The 22098-nt window shown below is 41.2% G+C and overlaps 1 protein-coding gene across 1 annotated transcript in view; it reads right to left on the reverse strand.

Annotated features, from left to right (window-relative positions):
* piezo1 (piezo-type mechanosensitive ion channel component 1) overlaps positions 1-22098 on the reverse strand; it is a 97066-nt gene that overhangs the window by 13083 nt on the left and 61885 nt on the right. The window contains exons 14-37 of the mRNA XM_034121749.1: positions 21195-21376; positions 20817-20965; positions 18069-18227; positions 16692-16786; positions 16092-16258; positions 15172-15348; positions 14784-14909; positions 13991-14191; positions 13615-13819; positions 12619-12723; positions 11807-11963; positions 11199-11442; positions 10868-10964; positions 10341-10506; positions 9975-10064; positions 8886-8968; positions 7684-7752; positions 7494-7588; positions 7214-7358; positions 5918-5986; positions 5001-5173; positions 4818-4924; positions 2459-2635; positions 160-418 (exon numbers count right to left, since the gene is read on the reverse strand). Coding sequence (XP_033977640.1) covers positions 160-418; positions 2459-2635; positions 4818-4924; positions 5001-5173; positions 5918-5986; positions 7214-7358; positions 7494-7588; positions 7684-7752; positions 8886-8968; positions 9975-10064; positions 10341-10506; positions 10868-10964; positions 11199-11442; positions 11807-11963; positions 12619-12723; positions 13615-13819; positions 13991-14191; positions 14784-14909; positions 15172-15348; positions 16092-16258; positions 16692-16786; positions 18069-18227; positions 20817-20965; positions 21195-21376 — 3497 coding nt within the window. The remainder of the gene's footprint in view (positions 1-159; positions 419-2458; positions 2636-4817; positions 4925-5000; positions 5174-5917; positions 5987-7213; positions 7359-7493; positions 7589-7683; positions 7753-8885; positions 8969-9974; positions 10065-10340; positions 10507-10867; positions 10965-11198; positions 11443-11806; positions 11964-12618; positions 12724-13614; positions 13820-13990; positions 14192-14783; positions 14910-15171; positions 15349-16091; positions 16259-16691; positions 16787-18068; positions 18228-20816; positions 20966-21194; positions 21377-22098) is intronic.

A 22098-nucleotide genomic window follows, 5' to 3' on the forward strand; every position in this document is an offset into this window, starting at 1 on the left:
GTTTTGAATATTACAGTTGTATTTTGCACCCCGGGGTAACTGATGCTTTGGGATTGTTTTTACTCAGGTAGTCAAACAAATCAACAGAATTCCCCAGTTTCCCTTCAAGAGTTCTAATAATGAACTTGACTTTCTGGAGTGTGTCTCTCGGTTCCTCACCTCTGTGTAGACTATGGCAGTCATCCAGAACCTCTTGGTGGGTCTGGGCACAGACAGCATGGCCCACAGGAACACCATGATGGGGAGGACCAGGGAGATGACCGAGGCGCTGACCCCGTTGTTCATCACGATGATGAGGTAGCAGACCAGCTCAGAGTTGGCAGCCAGCAGGTGGTAGAGGGCGAAGAGCAGCTGCAGCAGGCGGGTCTGAGTGTGGTAGAAGTCCCTGCTCTGCTCCAGCTCCTCGATGAAGAACTGCCTGCACACAGAGGAGGGAACCAGGAGTAGGTATTCATTCTAGGGATGCCAGAAACTGACCATGACCAAAATCGAAGATCGGACAGCCCTGGCGAATATTAATCGATTAATCGCCCCCCCCCCCCCCCCCCCCCCGGGGAGGAGGAAAAAAAAAACACTGACAAATGGTATTCCGTTGTTTTCTTTTACTGGAACGTGTACATGGTACAAAAGAGCTCTTCAGTATTAACAGTATTAATAATAGCATCATTGAAATAAATTAAATAAATAGCCTACTTTATGTGTGTATGTATGGGTGTAGGCGAGAGCGCAGCCGGTTAAGGATTAGTCCTGCCGCCGAAAAAACCCTTTCCGAGGGCACAGAGCACTGCGGAGCCTCTCAGCTAAATTAACCGCACTCTTCATCTCCCATTCACTATCGATATAATGTCAGGTTATGGTAACATAGGATTCAGTTGTGAGTGCCGTCCACCCGTCGGTGGTTATCGACACCTTTGAGACAGTTGATAAGAGTACGGCCCGGGACCCTGTAATCTGGTTCCACGTTTGCCATAAACTCAAGGAAACCGCCTCCTTCCACGACGGAGAGGGGAGGGGCGGGGTCGGTGTGTAGCAGGCTGCAGCACTCTGCGCTGCTGGCTTCCTCCAAGTTTACAGTAAAACAAACTGGTGGTGTGATCAATGGTCATTTACAATTATTAATACTATTACTATTATTAGCATTAGTCTATATTTTGGTTGAAACCAAACCAGGAAAAAAAAGAAAAACATAAATATTAATAAAAAAATATATTAATAAAATCGATTTTTAAAAATAATATTCGATTATGGAGACTGTAACGAATAATCGAATAATCGAATAATCGCTGGCATCCCTAATTCATTCATGATTGTACTCATCACCAGTCTTACAGAATCAGAAGCAGGTTTATTGTTATTAAACAACAACTTACTATTTTAAGAAAACTATTATACTATTAAAATATAGCAATATTTACATGAAATATAGATGAAATATATATATACCTGTAAACATGTAATAGAATAAAATAAGTGCAGAAAGTGGAAAGCTGTGCAGATATAAGAGTTAGCTTTGTGTACAATGTGCAAAATTCCAATATCTAATAAAACCAAAATCCAGAGTTATCAAGTAAAACAAAAGTTCAAAAATAACAATTTTCTATTAACACATTTACTATGCAAATATTGTGGTATTACTGCTGCGATAGACGCACAAGAAACCTCTGAAACCACTTTGGACCACAGTTCGTCTTCTTTAGTCATGAGGGGTAATTACTTTTTTAGTGTTTTCTATCGTTTAGTATACATATATATTAACATATTCAACCATTAGACCTTATACATATTTTTATTAGGGCTGTTATTGTTAATGCATAAACGCTTGTGATTAATCTGGAAACCTTAAGGCGTAAAAAAAAAAAAATTAATGCAAAAATATGCACATTATCAAGATTGAGCCCAACTTCCTACTGCAACCGCAGCGTGGATGTTTTCCATAATTTGCATGGCAGTGAAAAGAGAAAGAAATGTGAGAAAAATCACATGTATTATCCCTCACAATATACAAGTAAATACTAGTCTTTTAAACTCTATTACTTTGATAACACGAAAACATTTTTGAATCGATTGACACACCACTCATTTTTATTTTAGATTGCCCTTTTTCCTGTTATGAATCATTTGAGTAGGCCTTAAGTCAAACTAGTTAGATAGGAACAGCTGGGATCTTTAGGTGGCACCTTTGTTTTTGGATCAAAAGATGTTTTGACTAGAGGCAGATATGTTTATGAGCAGTCTAAGAATCAGTTACATTTGCAGTCCAACAAGAATTTGGCAGAATAGATTGTGGAACACAGAGTGACTGCATACTTGTATTCACTTGTATCGTTCATCTGCCGTTTCCCTTGGCCAAGCTTTGGTTAAACCTTCAGTATTGTCAGATATCAGTTCCAGCTTCCAGAAGCCTCTTTGTTTTCCAGTCATATTGCTCAAAACTGAATTTCCATCCCTGAGCTCCTACCTGTCTCCCAGCAGCTCGCTGGCTGTTCTCGAGTGTCTGTTCTGTTGTTTGCTCTCCACTGGCATCAGCTCCGTGCTGCTGGAGGGGGGGTCTGGAGTCAACAGGTCCCCAGAGCTGTTGAGCCCGGGCCTGGGGGTGGAGCGGCCCGTCACCTCCCTGCTGTCCACCTCCAGGCAGCTGATTCAACACACACACGTACACACACATTATGGATACAGAAAAAATGTGGGAATCCAACTGTCTAGATGGGTGGAATTCAGATCTTTTACTTGAGTAAAAGAACCAATACATCAATGTGATAATACTCCATTACAAGGGGAAATCTCACAATTTAAAATCTCACTTAGTTTAATTGGAAAAAAATGATCAGAAACCTACATAAAGTATCAAAAGTGAAAGTATTTATTCTGCAGAAATGTCCTCTGTATGATTATATATGTGTAATTATTAAAAGTGTTGATATTTTTGTCTCAATCACCATGTTACTGATGTAAACAAAGCTCTGATACACAAACGATGCAAGTTTACCACTTTGGATAATTGCACTTTTTGTATCTTAAACAGTTATTGCACTGGTTTATGTCAAAATAAATATATTGTAAATATATATATTTTTTTTAAATGTAGCGGCAGAAAGTTATAAAGTAGCGTTAAATGGAAATACTCAAGTTACTTTAAAATTGTACTTAACTACAGTACTTGGTTCAGTGTGCTTTAGTTACTTTCCACCACTAAGTGTCACTAACATGTTATAAAGAGCCTCACCAGTAGTGACACTAAACATGTTAACAGAATAAAGACAGGCTCTCATTACATCACCTGAAGCTATGTACTCCTGCCAGGGTGTGGATCATATTTACATGATGTGCTCTGTTAAGCCCCAAGCCTGTCTTTCAGGTCTCAGGCTCGAAAATGACATTTCCAGAAGAAATGACCATAACTTCACTTCTAAAAGGGGAAAATTAATAATCTTTTTTCTCAAAGTAATGATAAACCTGTGAGTTGGATGTAGAAAAGTCAGAATCAATATAGATGTTTTTTATTTTAAAGAAAATTCAGATTGAACATTAAAAAAAACATTACTTATAGTGAAAACCACCCTTGGATGGGTTAGTAGACTAAAAGCTTTAGGAATCCAAAGTACAACATATAATAAGTACCCTGTATCAAGATTGATGCAAAACAAGTGACATTTGACCTTTTTAGAGAGGTTTAGCAACAAAAACTCCACCTCTGGGGTCATTTGGGCTGATCTGGGCGTATTTGCCGTTTCTCTGGAACCCATTGGTCGATTTTGATGATTGACATGACTCTTTTGAACCGTTAGAGCCAATAGAATCGAAGGGGAATTTCCACATACACACACACACGTTACCATTGAGAAATGAGAGCTCTGCGCACGCAGTTTGCCCAAAGCGAAACCTATCTTAGCTCTGAAATCTGAAAACATAAAACTAGGTTTATTGCTGATGGATTATCAGAAATCATTTCAAAGTGACACAGACACATTGGATTAAAGGTGGGGTAGGTAATTTTGGAGAAACCAGCTCGAGTGCGCTAGAATTTGAAAATACACAGCCGGAAAAAATCTGCCACTTCCTTACAGAGCCTCTCCTCCAACACACACAAACGTGCACATGACCAATGAGGGCACGAGATAAGTTTGTGCACAGATGGAAGGCTGACAGGCAGGTAGGCCATCCAGTTATTTTAGCCGGGCCGGCTAAAATGATTGGTCGTGCTTTTTATATTCATTGCTATCGGGATGTTAAGAGCATTCCATGGAATATAACAAAAAGTGTATCTCGAGCCGGTTTCTCAAACTTACCTACCCCACCTTTAACATATGGATTAACCTTCAGCAGCGTTTTTATCGTTTTAATGCCATTGAAGACAACTTTTGATCAGAATAACAGCTAAGGTAAGAAATGTGCCGTGTTTGCTACCTAATGCCACGTGTTGTGATGTCTGTTTTTGTTTCCCATGTCGCGAGTTTTGACCATGGAGTGATGATACTGATACCTATCGAATCTGTGTAATCTCACGATGCTAATCGATGGGTTGGATGTGCATTTACGATAAGTAATAAGGGTTTTATACCGTGAGTTCTGTGCTAACGGCGTTAGCATTCTTTCGCTCAGGGCTAATTCAGAGGCTCAGCATTAGTCTTGTGTTTTTTTTTGCTAAAAATTGTTCATATCATCAGTTAGCTGAGTTTCTTCCCGTTACATGGATATGAAACATTCATAGTTTATTAAATCTTAAGAAGCCCTCAGACAGCTCAACAGGGTGTGGTGTCTCACCCATTTGTGGATTGTGAATAAAAGACACCGTGACACACTCTTTCTTCCACACTCACCTGTATCTGGGGAAGTCTGGATCGCTCTCATCCAGGCAGGTCTCCAGAGTGGGACTCTCACTGTCCTGAGAGAGCTGCTCCTCTGTGGAGTCTGCTGTGGCGTTATGCTGTGGAGGGAGACACACCTGAGTGTGAGTGTGTGCGCTGAATGTGTAACTCGTATGTGATCATCATTGTGTGTACCTGCTGTATCTTGTGTATGATGAAGTAGCGCTCGTTGCACAGGACAGTGGATGTCTCTCTGTACTGTTTGGTCAGCAGGTTCAGCCACTGAGTCAGCCCGTCCACCATGGCCAGCACGACGGCCAATAGGAAGCGCAGGATGTCCAGGATCCTCTGAACCATCTCCCCGTGACCTGTAGCGCCCGGACAGAGACAGAGACGAGCTGTGATTGACTGTGGATTCAACTTCTGAGAAACCTCTTTTTTTGTGTAGGTTTATTTCCATATATTGAATAGATATAGCGGATACAGTTATTTTTTAAATGAACTGTATGTAGAGAAGATATATGCAGAGCAGTCCAAATATCATCACATTTCTACTAGTTCTGTCTTGTTTTATAATGTATAATGAACCTGCTCCTGTTATCATTTTGAATTTTGAACACTAGAACCAGTGTAGTAGAAAAGCCCTTTGTTTTCTGTGGAGCCCTGATCCTCCCGTTCTTCAGATGATGGGAGCTCAGGTCTGAAGCTTTTGTTCTTGGTTTGTTCTTTTTTGGTAAGTGGAGTTTAGGGTTCATTTACTGTAGTTAAGTAATCATTTTTGTTTATTGTTTTTGCCATTGTTCATTGTTCTGAAGTTAAATAAATTGCTGAACTGGATTACCTTTGTGCTACTGACTTTGCTTCGGAGTGTTTAGGTTCCCTTAACCCAGACACATAATACATGAGATCTATTAAATAGGATGTGCTGTTGCATGTTTGTACTTGTATCTATGTACCGTCTTATTATTATGGGTAATCATACATAATAAAGTCTAGAATCTGAACCAATTATCTCTTAAGTACTATAAACAGGAAGCCATTCATTTAATACACACTGTCAAAACATGTTGTGAGGGTGAAAGGTTGAGGAAGCAAAACAAATGTGAACCTACCAGACTCCTGTTCCTCTGGCTCCTCCTCCTGAAGGCAAGGGTCCTCAAACACATCACTGTCTCCACAACCTACACTCACACATACAAACAAATGTGGGAGGCTGAAATTATGCTGGCTATAGAGGAATTATTCCTGAGTATTTCTAAAGGGAAATTCCACTCCTCTCACAGTATAAGTTGAATTTCTGGAAGAAGTTCTGTCCTGCACAGTGACCCTATGATTAAGCAAGCGCTATATGCATATAGGTTAGATTTCACTTTATTGTCATTGCACCATTTGTTTTCTCAGTATAACATTAAGCTGTCTTTGGCTCTTTTCTGCTGTAACAATGTACATTTCCCCTCTGTGGGACGAATAAAGCTATTCTGATTCTGATAAATACTGAGTTGCAGTTGCTAACTTAGTTCTAACCATAGGTGCAAGAACTGTGGTGCCTGGTGAGCTTTCTTGACCTGGTTTTATATGTTGGTACAGGAGAGGTCCTTCATGATCTGCCCACCCAAATATTTCTCTTCTCTTTTAGCTATCTTTTTGGGCCAGAGGGTGCCTGGAAGTTCAGCAAGCGGGATTCAAACCTGCATACTTGGCCGCGAGCTCTTAACACTAAGCTATCTGGCGGCCCAGAAGTTTCTAACTGGCAACACGCGCATGCCTTTGGTCTTTATTACATCTCAGTGGGCTCTTTGGTTATGTTGTTGTTGAGAGCCAGGTCCTGGACTCATCTTTGTTGTTATCAAGGTCAAACTTTGTGTTGTCTGCAAATGTAATAATTGTATTGGAACACTGTACAGGGGGGCAGTCATAGGTGAAAAGGGAATAGGCGAAAGGACCTAGTACAAAGCCTTGAGGGACACCAAATTCTGTGGTTGAGGAGACATGGAAGTGCAGCCTCAAGTAACAGAGGGAAGTCTTTAAACAAAAGTCTCCAAGCTGAGAGATCAGTTTGGACGGGATGATGGTGTTGAAGGCTAAACTAAAGTTGATAAACAGCATTCTCACATCAATCAATCAATGTTTATTTATATAGCCCAATATCACAAATGTTACATTTGTCTCAGTGGACTTCACAGTTTGTACAGAATAGCTGTCGTAATTAAGGTAAAGAGTCCTAAAATCCTTACAAAAACAGCATCCGGTTGCTGTCTCTTCTAATGAACTCATAGAATTCCTGTAGTGCACTTAAGTAGGAATGTAATGGCAAATAAATTGGCAATGGCAACACATAATAACATACTGTAGCAAAGGTTTATGGGACCAGCTGACAACACCATGGTAACATGGTAAGAATATCTCACCTATGGCAGAGAAAGCCTCCTGCTGTGAATCCACTCTCCCTTCTCTCTCCTTCTCTTTCCTCTCGATCCTTTTCAGCTGTCTCTGGTTTCTCTGCCGTTCTCTCAGAGCGGTCTTCACGCTGCTCACCCACGCCTTGTACGCTAACTGAGGGAAGAAACAGAAACATCAGAAAATTAGACTCTACGATGTTACTGGTGAAACTTTCCATGCATAATGACAAATGTGTCTGTACTTGGATATTTTTGTTATGGTTATTTGTAAATCAGTTTTGTATCTGACCTGAGAGGCAGTCTGTTTCTGAGGCTTCTGTTCTTCAGACTCCTCTTCATCCTCACTGTCTGACTCAAACAGGTAGTACTCTCCAGAGTGGAGCACTGTGACATGAACAAACACATTACAGTCTCTCTTACAGTATACTTGATGCCTCATTTAGGTTATCAGCAGCAAAGATAAAAAGTGTTTGCATCACCTGAAGCATGGTCCATCCACGGCTGGTGCCACTTCTTCTTCCTGGAACCCCTCTTGCCTCTCTTGGCCTCTGGAGGGGAACAAGAGAAGGTTAAGATGGGAGGAAGAGGATTCATTCACACGACAAACCTGACAATGGTTCTGCCAATCATAGAGTTTTAAAAACATTAATTTGGGTTTCGGTGGTGCTACGTGAATGCCAAAAGATCGTTAAAATGGTTTATCTTCATGGAAACATGAATGTGCCCAGGAGATTCCATTATATTATTATTGCGTTCATGCCATGTCTGAATAGAGCCACATGTGAGGAGAGTTGATTTGATTGCATACAACCAAAACAAACAGACATCCGGTGGGAGGCTGTGTCCCTGGGCAAGACACTTCACCACAAATGGCTCCTGTGGGGATTGCCCACAGTACTGAATGTATGCAAGTCGCTTTGGATAAAAGCGTCTAACAAGTGACATGTAATGTAAAAAATGTAATGGTACAGAAAAAATGTAATGGTAAAGAGGTTGGATCATTTTTCATTAAAATGGCCATAAAAAAGTCTTACTAGAGAGACGACTTGATTCAGGAACTTCTGTTGGTAAGGGCCCTCGCTAAAATGTTGATATTTTTTTACCAAAATCAAATCTTGTCTCCTGTACACTCTATCCAGGCGCCACACCTCGTCTATTCCAAACAAAGTATTTCAGTAAACGTGAAGGCTTCTTTGTGTGCTATGTGTGAAACTGACAATTGCAGTCTTGATTCTCCCCGGACACTGTCAGTAAGAAAAAGGCTTAGGTTTCGCAAGAACAACATAATGGGATTATAATAATATAAATGTGTTAACAGTGCAACTTTCAAAAACAAGGTTGCAGCATGCTTTATGATCAAACTAAACAGGTCAACAGCAGGAATGTGAGTCTCAGCAAGCTGTAGGGTTCTTTTGCAGTTTAATAGTTATACATTGATTCATATCATTTTAAGTAAACACGTGGTATGTGAAGGATGTGGTATATCAATGTGAAAACACTACAGTTCAGTCCACTGTCACAACATTCCTCTATCTGCAGGCTTAGCTGGGTTCTGTGCTTCAAAGTCAAACTGACAAAACCCTGAGGTTGCAGCATCTGCAGATAAAAACAAGTTGACATACGGACAGGCCCAGAGATCTGTTTGGTTTCCTGATAGCTTCGAGTCGACCAGTAAACCTACCAGCAGTGTGACTCTCAGTAGAGTCTTCACTTGTTTTGTGTCCACCTTTGTACTTCTGCTGCTTGGAGCGAATCCTCTGCATCCTGAGAGGAGAGGACAGAAAGGGAAGGGCAGGAAACAGAATTCATTATATAATAAATATGATCTGTGGCCCTAATGTAAAGCTACATCTTCCTGGTGTCAACTATGGTTTTCTTGCCACATCCAATCCACTAACTGAAAATTGTGGCAGGCAGGTCTTAATAAAATATTTTTTAAGTTGACATTTTATTAAATTGGACGCTACAAATGAATTGTGCAAAAACTCTGAGACAAACTGATTGTCACATCCTTATTTATTAATGAATGTATAAACCTGTGGTATCTAATATGTGTTTCAGCACGATTTCTGCTTATGTGCAGAACTCTATGAACATTCAAAACATACCCCACAAAAATCTACCTGATCGATTCCTCTGTTGTTATTGTAGTATCCCCTTCAGAACAGACTTAATCTCACAACTTGTTTGCTTATTGTCTACAAACATTTGAACTTCACCATCTCCAATACAGTGCAGCTCACAGCCTCTTTCCTCAGCTTCAGTTAGAAGAATCCTGAAGTAGAGACAGTCCCTAACAGACCAAATCTGTATAAGCGCAGTGGAGCCAGGGAAACGACTCATTGCTCAACCTTTCACAATGTGTTGATAACTGAGGGTTACAGTCTGTTTAGGTTACAGTAGCCTATGGACCTAACCAACACTAAGGCAATCACATCTTCAACGATCACAAATCAGAACAAAGATCAGGTGTCCATATGCTTTAAGCCAGACAACATATCAGTCAGAGCCTACAGCCATGCTAGCAAGTTAACCTAAAACTTCAGCTGCACAGTAACATAAGGAACAATCAGAGGATCACCAAAGTCTGGGCGCCACAAATGTCTGTACAAAATCACAAAACAAATGTATTAAAAATAGGTGGACTGACGAACAATGCTAACAGAGCGTTCACCTGCAGCCAGCCTTCTACTTTCTCTTTGGTCCACTGTTACAACGCCTCTCCTGAAACAATGTCCATCAGCTGCACTTACTGTAGTGTAACACTTACGATCTCTTGAGCTGTGACAGAGACTTCCTCTCAACCTGTTGGTGGAACTTGATGTTCTTCACGATGCTGGCTCTGAAGAGCTCAAACCCCCTGAAGAAAGAAACAGAGGTCCCAGCATTTGGTGAGGCTAATTATGTGACATGTAGACAATTCTTTTAATGGTTAATGAATCTTTGCAACTAATTAAAATTCAATGTTGTTAACAATTATAACCCAAACAATTCAGAGTGGGGCGAATACTTTCTATTGGCACTTTGCATAAAGTATACTATAGTATGTCACCTTTTTTGCGATCTGTGATAAAATGTCATGTAATTATCTGGTGACCCCTTCCTCACTCCCTCATCAGTCACTTCCTGGTGTTACCTGAAGGCCTGTTTGGCAGAGGCCTGCAGCTCTGCGGTCACATGCAGGAAGTAGAAACTGAGGAAGACCCTCCTCTGCAGCAGCAGGCACAGGAAGCAGATGCTGTCCCAGATGACGCCCGCCTCCTCCACCGGGAGGCTGCACGTCTTATCACTCACTGCTTTTGCTGTGGGGAGAAAACACACCATTACACATGTGGCTTTCTGCAGAACACTACTGTGTGTAACTGCCTCTGTCAGGTGGGACTTTCTGGTATAATAGCATGTGAATGCTATGTTGTTACATAAAAGACAAGCTCATTAATACACAGTCAGAGTTTAAGCAACAAAAAAACTGTCTAATGTTGATCCAGTTTAAGAATTATAAGGAAAAGGGATTTATTTTTGTTATTAATTGTAATGTTTAATACTAAATCACTTGTCCTTTATTAACCAAGATAAAAACAATGAAACACAATGCAAGAATAAATCACCTATGCTAGCTTATCTAGATAATAGCCCAAGGAATAATATTAATAAAGCACTTACGGTCATAGTATCCTTTGACCGTGCACACCAGGCTGAAGAGTTGAATCACCCAACAGAAGCTCTTCTGCATCTCAAACACAAACACACACGCCAGGATCTGAAACACACACAGAGAAAAGGAATATGACTGGGGAACTTCTATGCATCTTTAAGTTTGAGAAAAACGACTTTGAGTGACAGTGTGAGCAAGAGCGGATGTGTGCAGATTATTTAAGAGGATTCATCCACAGCGGGCACATGGACCTGATGACATCACTAGCCGGGCCACAAATAGTCAGAGGAATCGATGTACACGCCAAACGTGATAAGACATGATGAGCTGTATACTTACTGATAGCATGTTTTTAGAAATGATGACGGCCACGTTGTACATGATGAGACAGTCCCACAGGGCGAGGCGGGTCCTGGAGGACTTCACCAGCAGCCGGGACCCGAACAGCAGGAAGAAGAAGCAGGCCAGCAGGTAGCCCAGCCCGAACACAGAGATCCTGGTCGCCCCGGTGATGAACACCACAGACAGCACGAACCATAAGAGGTGGCGGAACACCAACACCTTTGCCATGTCCAGGTAACTCCTGGGGGGGGGGGGACAGGGAGAGACAACATTAATGTCCAAAACATTTTAAATCGATGACGCAACTTTAGATTACTAACATTTCTAATTTATAAATATTCAAATATTCACATTCATGTCAAGTTAATAGTGATTTGAACGACAGCTATCCAAGCCTTACATAATATCAACATCAGATTTAAGCTTGTGATAAATATGTTGGTATTATTCTGTGTACATGTTAGTTAATAAGAAATATAAAACAGACAGACAGACAGACGACAGACAGACAGACAGACAGACAGACAGACAGACAGACAGACAGACAGACAGACAGACAGACAGACAGACAGACAGACAGACAGACAGACAGACAGACAGAGTACCTGCAGTTGATGAAGTTGGGGGCTGGGTTGAACAGTCGCCCCTCCATGGGGTCGGGGTCGTCGGTGTTCTCTCCGGCCAGAACCATCCAGTCCTCCGTGGTCTCACACTCAAACACCTTCCACTGCTGAGACGCACACACCAGCAGCACAAAGTCCGCTGTGACACACACAACACACCTTCATCATCATCATCATCATCATCATCATCATATTTTTGTCAGCAAAAACACCTTAATATTGCTCAATTAGAACACTTTAATAGTGTTGGGATGAGATACCTGGACTTTAGCTGTACTTTAGTGGCTCTTTTGTTAAATTGAGTATCATGAATCGCAAATAGACCAGGACAGGGAAACCTGAGTTACTAAAGGCTTTAAATGTGAAGCATCTGTGCATGAGGTGTATTCACAGTAGCTTCACACCAATGGAATAAATAGCAACGTGGATGGGATGAGTTTAATCACAAACAGAATGACAGTGAAATACATGGCTGCTGTACACTAAGATGTACACAACATAGATTGTATAAACTCAAACACACACACACACACACACACACACACACACACACACACACACACACACACACACACACACACACACACACACACACACACACACACACACACACACACACACACACACACACACACACACACACACACACACACACACACACACACACACACACACACACACACACACACACACACACACACACACACACACACACACACACACACACACACACACACACACACACACACACACACACACACACACACACACACACACACACACACACCACTGACCTATGAGGTTTTTGGAGTTGGGCACGGTGTAGAAGTCGGGCAGATGGATCCATTTGATGAGAGCTGAGTTAATCAGCACTGGAGTGTTCCACCTCCACGGGTAGTCTGCAGAACAACACAGGAAACAGATAAGTAAGGAACATTTGTTACACAATTCTACAGTTTTCCACAACTCTGCAATGAATGTCTACAGTACTTTACCTTCAGTAGAGTTCAATATGATGCCATGTTTCGCACAGCATTCATTAAATATGACATGCTATTACTTTTGGACTGAATTACACATTGATGTCTCCCTGCCAAGAAACTGAAACAAAGCCTTGCTGAAAAGAGAACCATTCTTTTATTTTAATTATATGCATAAAAGCAAAAGTAATATGTGCTTGATATACCAACATCATCTCCTGATCAGCTCAATTACTATATAACAGCAGACCAAACTTAAAAAAGAGATACAAACTGAAAAATGTTTTGCCTCTCCCTGAGAAAACTTGATTTCACTGATGTGACTGAGACACACAAAAAAGCAATTAATCATGCTTTGCTAAACATTTTCTTATAACACAGTGTAATTTAAATAGCTCTAAACAAAGAACAGCTTTGTGGGTATTTTTGGGAGATATAGGGACTGGGAGCTTAAACATATTTATCTACAAAAGGGACAGACAAGAATTTTCATGCAATATAGGCATAATGCCCCAGAAGGATATTTCACAGATGAAACACTCCCACTGGGAAAAAGCTAGTGGAGCAGAGATGATCCAATAGGTGGGTCAGGACTTTAGCTATATTGAATGTACTGTACTGGTTACCATTAGATCGTATGGGGAATAGACTGAAACCACAGGGCACATTGGGTGCAGGAAAACTGGGCATATTATAATATACACTATATAATATCTCCATAAACAATATTGGTGTTATTCACAAACCGAACATTATTATAAGACACTGTTGTTGTGTATTGTAGAAGCTCTTATCTGGACATGGACTCACCCATACAGATGGCAGGTGGGATGCCCACACACAGCAGGTACTGGTAGATCATGAAGATGGACAGGAAGAGGCAGTATTTGGGCCAGATCCTGGCCATGGCTGCACGCCGCCGCCTCACCAAGATGGCTACCAACCAGCAGCCGTGGATTATCACCAGGAAGTTCATCCGCTGGCCAATCACATTCACCGTCATCAGGAAGCAGATCTTTCAAAAGAGATCATTGTTATTTTACTACTTGATTATTATTTTTTGCAGTTAAAACTGTAATGTTTGGAAATATTTGAGTGTTGTTTCCTTTATTTACTGTCTTTTTTTTTATTATTTCGAAAAAACCCTGGTAAAGCAAGGAAGTGATCTCGAGCAGCTACACTTTACCTCTAATCCGAACTTGTAGAAGGTGTAGTTGAGCAGGTACTTGAGGCAGGGGAGGAGGCCCTGGTCCAGAGTGTCCCTGGTGGCGGAGGGGAACAGAGCGGGGATGGTGGGGGGGGAGCACTGGAGCTGACGGTAGTGATGGGCCTGGTGACGATACACTGTGGCCTCAAACACCAACAACATCAGCACTATCAGATGGTTCTGCAAAAGAGAAAATACAAATCAGTCAGGACACCAACTCAATCCTGAGTTCAAAAGAGAAGTGAAGGAAAACCCAAAACGATTTAGCACATTAGCAATACTGGTTCAAACGTCTCAAAGTCAGTGGGTTTTTGTACGTGATTACACGAGTCTGTACTCACAAACTGAAAGATTGACAATAAAGTTGACTTTGACTTATTGTTAGATGCATGACATAAGGTATTTGGTTAACACACCAAATTGAAGAGATATTCACGTTTTTGAATGAGACATAAAATACGTCAGTAGATACCCCACTGGTGAATGTCCAGAGCTTCTTTGTGTCTTAAAAACAGCAGTTGCTAACAAGTAGCTGAATGAGACGACTAAACATCATCGTTAGCTTAGCGGTTGTGATGCAGCCCTGTGATTATGATGTCGTTTTCTATCCTAACGTTAGCTTATTAATCCGGTGTTAAAATGTGTAGGCTACATGTGTTTGTCAAAGAGGAATAGTTTTTCTTTTGTCCAGCTCAAAACATAGAAAAAGTACACTAAAAACAGCACATTTACTCATTCTGTGTCCAGAAACAGCGGGGTGTCTTGAACATACCTTGCTGTATCCCAGAACAGTCGCATCTTTCCTGATTCCAAACCATTTGGCTGGATCCACTGGGTCTTTATACAGGGAGGAGTTCATCATCTCCTCTGGCAGCAGGTTGGTTTCATTTGATAGAGGCTGTGAGGGAAAGAAACACATTTATAAGCGGGAGAATCAACACCGTATAACCCCAGCTCCCACTGGATCAGAAACAATGACACAAACCCTCCATGGCTCTGATGATGACTGCTCTGGTTTCAGATCTGACTTGCCTGATTAAACTCAAACACAACAGAAATCATTGTGTGAGAGAGAGAGAGAGAGAGAGAGAGAGAGAGAGAGAGAGAGAGAGAGAGAGAGAGAGAGAGAGAGAGAGAGAGAGAGAGAGAGAGGTGCTCACCAGGCTGCAGTTACTGGAGTACTCTGCTGGGTTGACCACACTGAGCTGGTACAGCATCTTGCACATGATGATGACACACACCCAGGCTGTGGACAGACAGGAGGCCATGGGCCCGAAGCGCGAGAAGGGCATGGCCAGAGACCAGAGCACCACCAGGACCAGGTTCATCACCGAGGGCTGCACAACCAGAACACAAACACTTAAGTTGTATTATTATGGAAAACATATAGATCTGTGCAGACCATTCATCTCTGAGGCTCTGTGTTCCGGATACAGAGCTTTCATAAAGACACTCATTCACATCCTTTACAAGTTGCTCATCCAAAGGCAAGATTACAGTTGTACTTATTATCTTATCCCTTACATTTTTCTCAAGTGCTATACTCAAGTCAAATGTTGAAGTACTTGGACCTTTTGCTACTTTATACCTCCATTCCACATTTTGGAAGCAACATTTTTTACTTTCAGTCTGCTACATTTAACTGAAATCTAACTATAGATTCAGATTATTAGCTAATACAAAATATAAATCAACTAATAAATCAACTGGTATATAATTATAGGTTAAGATATCAAGCAGCAGCTCCACCTTTACCAGCTGTGACACATTCATAATTGAGTGTACATGATTCAGAAATCAGCAGACAATTGTTTTACTTTTGGAATGTGAGGTACATTTTGTTGCCAATACTTATGTACTTTAACTAAGTAAGATTTTGAATGCAGGAATTTCAAGTTTGTACTGCTGCTTTACTCAGGGAAAGGTCTGAGTACATTTCCCACCACAGGTTGTAGCATATGTTGACTGGATGACTCATATACCAAAAAAAAACATTGATTAAAGTATGCATGTTAAGAAGATAAAGAGGTATCTGATTTTCTACACTGTTCTATTCATTTCTTTCTCTCTTAGATTGTACCTCCTCCAGGGACACCCACACAGAGAAGAAGGCCACCGTCTTGAAGATGTGGAGCTCCAGGAGCCTCCAGATGAACACTTGCACTTTGGTGAGGCTGTCAGAGAACCTTCTGGACAGAACCAGTATCCTGTCCATCACCAGACCCCACTTACTGGGGGTCAACTCCACTGAGAGGGGGAGAGAGGAGGAGAGAGAGAGAGGAGGAGGAGGAGCAGAGACAGAGAGAGGAGGAGGAGAGACAGAGGAGGAACATACATCAATGGAGGAGTCCATCACAGATTTAGATCCCATCAAAAGTCAATTTAAAAAAAGGATTTCAAAAGAAAGAAACAGCTCCCTCCACTTCTTACTTCAAAGCCACCCTGACTCCATCACAGAACCAGCTGTCTCTTATTTAGCACTTATTTGATTCCAAAGCTTTATCTGACTAGTACAAATGGTTTGGGAGCCATCCTTTATTGTGTGAGATACACAGTGAGCTGATGGATAGAATGTATGTTCAGATATTCAGGCTGTGTTTATGTTCTAACTTTGTAGTACATTTAATTACATATTTGTGTCAAAAGGTTGCATAGTAATTGTAAAAAGAGTTTCTCTCACCTTCGTCTTCAGATTCCTCCTCCATGTTGGTCACCAGCTCCTCCTCTTCAAAGTTCCCCGGGTCAGTCTGCTCAGTCCTCTCCACACTCTTCTTCCTGGAGGAACATGCGATCATTAGTTTCTTTTAAAGTAAACATTTTAATTCCCAGGGAACACATGATGATGGGAAACTTGAGCATAAAAAGCAGAGGTATGAGTAGAGATCTCCATCTGTTGCTGTGACAGGAATATGGTGAGCACATCCAGTCTATCACAGTGGCCATGAAAAGAGAACATGACGTTTGAAAGACTCAACTATGCTATTCAAATTCCTTGACATTCATTCATAACAAAAAACATTTTCTTTAAATTAAATCAAATGCTTTGTGTGTGATAACATTCATTGGAATAACTACGACTATTTTTATGATCAAAATATTTTCAAAAAATTCAAAAGTCTAAAGTAATTGATTATATGTATAATATGACCTCTGTCTGCCAAATTAATTTCACAATGCTTAGGTAAATGTTGCCATAAAGAAGGACAATTCTGTTGCTTCTTTTAGCTGGATTTTTTTTTTCAAAGACTATAGACGCTTTCACACCGCAGTACTTTTCCCACAAAAGTTCATGAGAACTCTTTAGTTCTCATGAACTAAGTACAGATCGCGTTCACACCGGAATAAGTCCCTGGGGGAGGATTAGGCAAATTAAGCCGCTGACGTCACTTCTTCTGAAACAACTTCACGGCGTATACTGCCACCCGAAGTCCCCGGCCGGAAGTCCCCGGAGTTGAGGACTGGCTTCAGTAGAAGCTGCTGGGACTCCCAGCAGCTTCTACTGAAGCCTTCCGAGTAAATCGCCAGAACGCCGACACCTCCTCATCTCCACCGCTCCCATGTTTTCTTTTGTGTTGCCATAAGTTAGTCTCTCTGCGTTTGTGCGCTGGGCTAATGCTAATAATGCTAATGCGAGGATAATAAAATGGCGGCTTCACAAAACTTTTTGGGAGTTTTACGGGGCGTGGATTGCTTTCCGCCCAGCCAATCAGACATAGGAACCTTTTTCTCCCATGAAAGTACTTGCTCTCTAGCAGGGACGGAAAAGGGGGTAAAAAGGTTCTCATGAACTAATTTGAGTTCCGGATTTATTTGGTGTGAACACAACATTTCGGAACTATATCGGAACTAAAGTGGGAAAAGTACAGCGGTGTGAAAGCGCCTTATGGTTGAGGTCTCAACTCCCTAGCTCCTCCTAATGTAATACTGCTTAAAATCTCATTTGCATCCCACACATATTATCAGTTTTATACAGAAGTAATTGTCAGAAGAAGAAAAGTCATTCACATGCTGATATGACGCAGTGTGAGGAGTGTGAGGAGTGTTTAGAGAGTGTTACTTGTGTATGGGTGTGATGTGCTCCAGGTCGGTGATCCTCATGAAGGGCTTGTGGAAGTAGTGCAGCTGCAGGATGCAGGCCAGCAGGAAGAAGCCGGGGATCAGAATACTGCTGAAGAGCTCCGAGAGAGCGAAGGTCTCCAGACCAACGGCTGCCAGCCTGAGGAGGGGGGGAGGTTACCATTATATACACTTATCACTTCAGTTTGAATTTGTATCTATCTTTGTCCTAAATGACTGTGTTTAGACAGCCTCCATTTGCTTTGTGGTGATGTCTGCAGGGCCGGCCCTTGGCATAGGCAGTATAGGCGAATGCTAAGGGCGCATCAATCTATGGGGGGCGCCGAAAATAAAAAAAATAAAAACATAACAACATTTCCCGATTTTGGATCAACAAAGTACATCTTATTATCTTATACCAGGGGTACTCAAATACAAATCTTAAAGGTCCAAAAAAAATGTTTCAATAAGACAAAGGTCCGTTTATTACGGTCATTCAAACTTTTAAACAATTGCAACAAGATTCTTAACACGAGGTTGCAAAAACAAAAATAATCTGTATGCAGCAGTTTTCATTGTTATCTGTGCTTGATCCCTCAGAGTCGCAGTGTGAGCTGCACAGTTATGAATAAAGGCAGCTGCACCCTCTTTCATTCAGCATTCCCATTATTGCTTTATAAATGTCTTGCCCCCTTGTGTGTCCACTGAGGTTCGTCAGGCCCAACACATCTTCAACAAACTCCCCCTTTGCCTCATCATAAAAACTCACAAACACCAGCAACTGAGCATTGTCAGTGGTGTCAGTGGACTCATCCACAGCTAAGGAAATGCACTGTGCATTTTCTATTCCATCACAAAGCTGATTAATCAAATCACCAGCCAGTATTTATGTTCTTCTGGTTGCTGTGGAATCTGAGAGGGGGATTTGCTTGATTTGACCTGTTATTTCCTCCTTTTGTTTGCCTTCAAACATGGTCTCCATCACTTCAGTCATGCATTCTTTTATACTTCAGTTATTATCCAGTGGAAAGCCCTACCTACTGGCCTAGTTAAATCAAAGTGGTTACTTTTTTTTGGCTGGGCAGTGTAGTTTTACACACCGTCTTATTTGACTTTCTCACGACTTAAAACTGTTTTTTGGGGGCAGACCCCCACAAAGAAATATATATATACACGTAAGGTCATCATTTTTGTATGCTCATCCGTGAGCAGAGCATCAAGTTGACATGTCTATTACAGCTGAATGCGGCGATTACCATCTTGTTCAGCAAAACGCCTCACAAACTTATTAAGATCAACAGCTTTAGTGCGTTTTGATTCAATGTTGAGTACAGCCAAACTTGACAGTCTCTTCTCTGTCATTGTAGACCGCAAATACCTCATTCCTTCAGTACTTGGGTCCGAATGCTTCTCGTTTTGCGTCGTCCCGTTCAAATGAAATCTCCGCCAATCATATTTCCACGCTCGCGCCAGGGGAGGGGTTACAAGACGTGCATCTTGTGCTGCATTCACTTGCACTCGGACATTAGAGACTTTCTCTCATAAATGTCAGATGAGCCACAACTTTTCTTTCAAAACAAAGCTGCCAACTGGGGTGGCAACTGGGGTGGCAAGGCCTATTTTTAGGGTGGCAGTTGCCACCCCATGCCACCCCGGTAGGTGAAACTAGGCTACTAGCTACAGTACAGATGCAACTAGATGAGCTGTTAACTCTCGCTCTGACTTTTTTTTTTTAAACTCTCGCTCTGACTCAGACAGGTTGAAAGAGACGACACGACACACGCATTTTTCGTGGGGGGAAAAACGCGAATAGATTTTCATCTATTCTCTTATAGTATAAAATACTATATGACAGTAAAAGAAAGTTGTTATTAATAAACAAGAATAGAGTATAAAAGGGGAGTGATTTGTAAAATATCCATAAATAAAAAGAAAATCTGTTTTCAGTTCTGTTTCATATGGATGTTGAGAGATGTATCCATAGATCTCTTAATGTTGCTCTCAAAGTGCACCAGATTGATGCTTTTAACTTTAACTGACCCCCCTAGAGGAGCTTAGGTCCCCCTCCCACTTAAATCGTGTTCAAATGGATAGGATACTAAATACATTTGCACACATCTTGTGTCCATATCTTTCTGTTTTGGTGGTCATGCCACAATCGTGCACGTGCATGCATGCACGAGTCATAGTGAGTGTCTGCATTTTGGGGGGGGGGGGGCGCCAGCTAAAATCTTGCCTAGGGCAGCAAATTGGTCAGGGCCAGCCCTGGATGTCTGGTATGTTATAGGGCATGTACACTACACAAATCGTTCTGCTTTCTATAAAATCACAAACTATAAATGAACGACAGCAGAACTGCAGCTGAAAAACACACGGGGAAATGGAAGCAGCAGCAGTGTAGAGGAGTAAATAATACAAATGAGCGTTATGCATTTACATTTTTCGTATTTTAATAATCAATTGATTGAATCTGAGTAGATGTAATCCTGTAATATCTCATAATAATTCTGATGTTTTAAGGCCCTGATTTTGTTGCATTCAGAGAGAAATCACATAACGGGTGGTTATAATGATTGCAATAACACCACAGGGGACAGAAAGCTTTAGTTTGTAGACTTTCAACTTGTTGGAATTCATATATATCTCCCTCTGTTGCAGTGGTGTGCATTTAGTTTCGGCACCTTTTATATTTGATATATATATTATACATCGAGAAAGAGACAGGAAACCTAAAGGCCCTGACACGTACTGTTCCTCTGTGAAACCAGTGAAGTTTCTCCAGTATCCGGGGAAGTCTTCAAACTGGTAGGTGTAGATGGAGATCAGCACCAGCATGGTGTACGCCACCACCAGCCACCAGAAGATCTTCAGCAGACGCCTCCACAGGGAGTAGTACACCTGGGGAACAGGAACAAGTCACAAAAACACAATCACAACCAGTATCAGAAAGCCTCTATTCACCCCAGAGCAGAAACAATTACAATGGTACAGCAGAGGGGAACGTGTAAGTAGTGCGAGACAAAGTAGCTGCCAGTAATAACAAGATTACATCGTCATTTTGTTGTAAAGAACTACATATTGCACAACAGTGGGGTTAGTGTGAGTGTCTGTCTGTCTGTGATCCTACCTGGTAGAGGCACAGGCAGAGCAGGAACAGCAGCATGTAGATGATTTTATATCCAACAAGTTTCCCAGCGAAGGAGACCATGATGAACATCCCTCCACACACGTAGATCCAGTATTTGGCGTAACAGCTCATCACCATCCCTCCCAGAACCTTCAGAACCGACTCATTAGAGGACCCCTCCTCTGAAGGAGAACAGGAGGAAGGGGATTTAATACTCTGTTACAAGTCCTGCATTCAAAATCTTACTTAAGTAAACACAAAAGAACTGGCATTACTTATGTGTTATCGCCCATTTCAGAATCATATATTTACAAGTTTATATTTCAACCTATAACTATTTGACAATGTTTATATATTAGTTCATATACATATACTATGTTATATTAGTTAGTAAACTGAATGTGTAACTAGTAGCTTAAGCTGTCAGATAAATAAAACAAAAGCATAAAATTAAAATACTCAGATTAAACTTTACTTGGTTAATAAACTTGATTATTTCTACCACTGGGAAGAGTGACAATAAACACGGATTCACAAACATGTCTCTGCAGACTGGAAACATATTTCTTCATGTGTAGAAGGTTTGTGTATTTGTACAAAGCTAACTGGTTAATGGTGATGGTGGCACTAACAAAAGTCTACAGTCTATAAAACAGAGTTGTACATATCGATTTGGTTAATCCTCTGATATAAGAATGCTAGTGTTAGGGTTTTAATGAAGCAGACGTTTATCCTGAAGCAAACTCTGACCTGCTGAGGGACTTTTATTCTTATTCATTTTACTGAAATACCACATTGGATTTTTGTTATGTTTTCAAGTATAACTATTTTACTTAAGTTATCGTAAATACAATGGAGATTAATGTTATTTATATAGTTCAAAAGGAGATATGTTAACCTGTAA

The sequence above is a fragment of the Trematomus bernacchii genome, unplaced genomic scaffold (assembly GCF_902827165.1).
Source record: "Trematomus bernacchii unplaced genomic scaffold, fTreBer1.1, whole genome shotgun sequence".
NCBI classification, from domain to species: domain Eukaryota; kingdom Metazoa; phylum Chordata; class Actinopteri; order Perciformes; family Nototheniidae; genus Trematomus; species Trematomus bernacchii.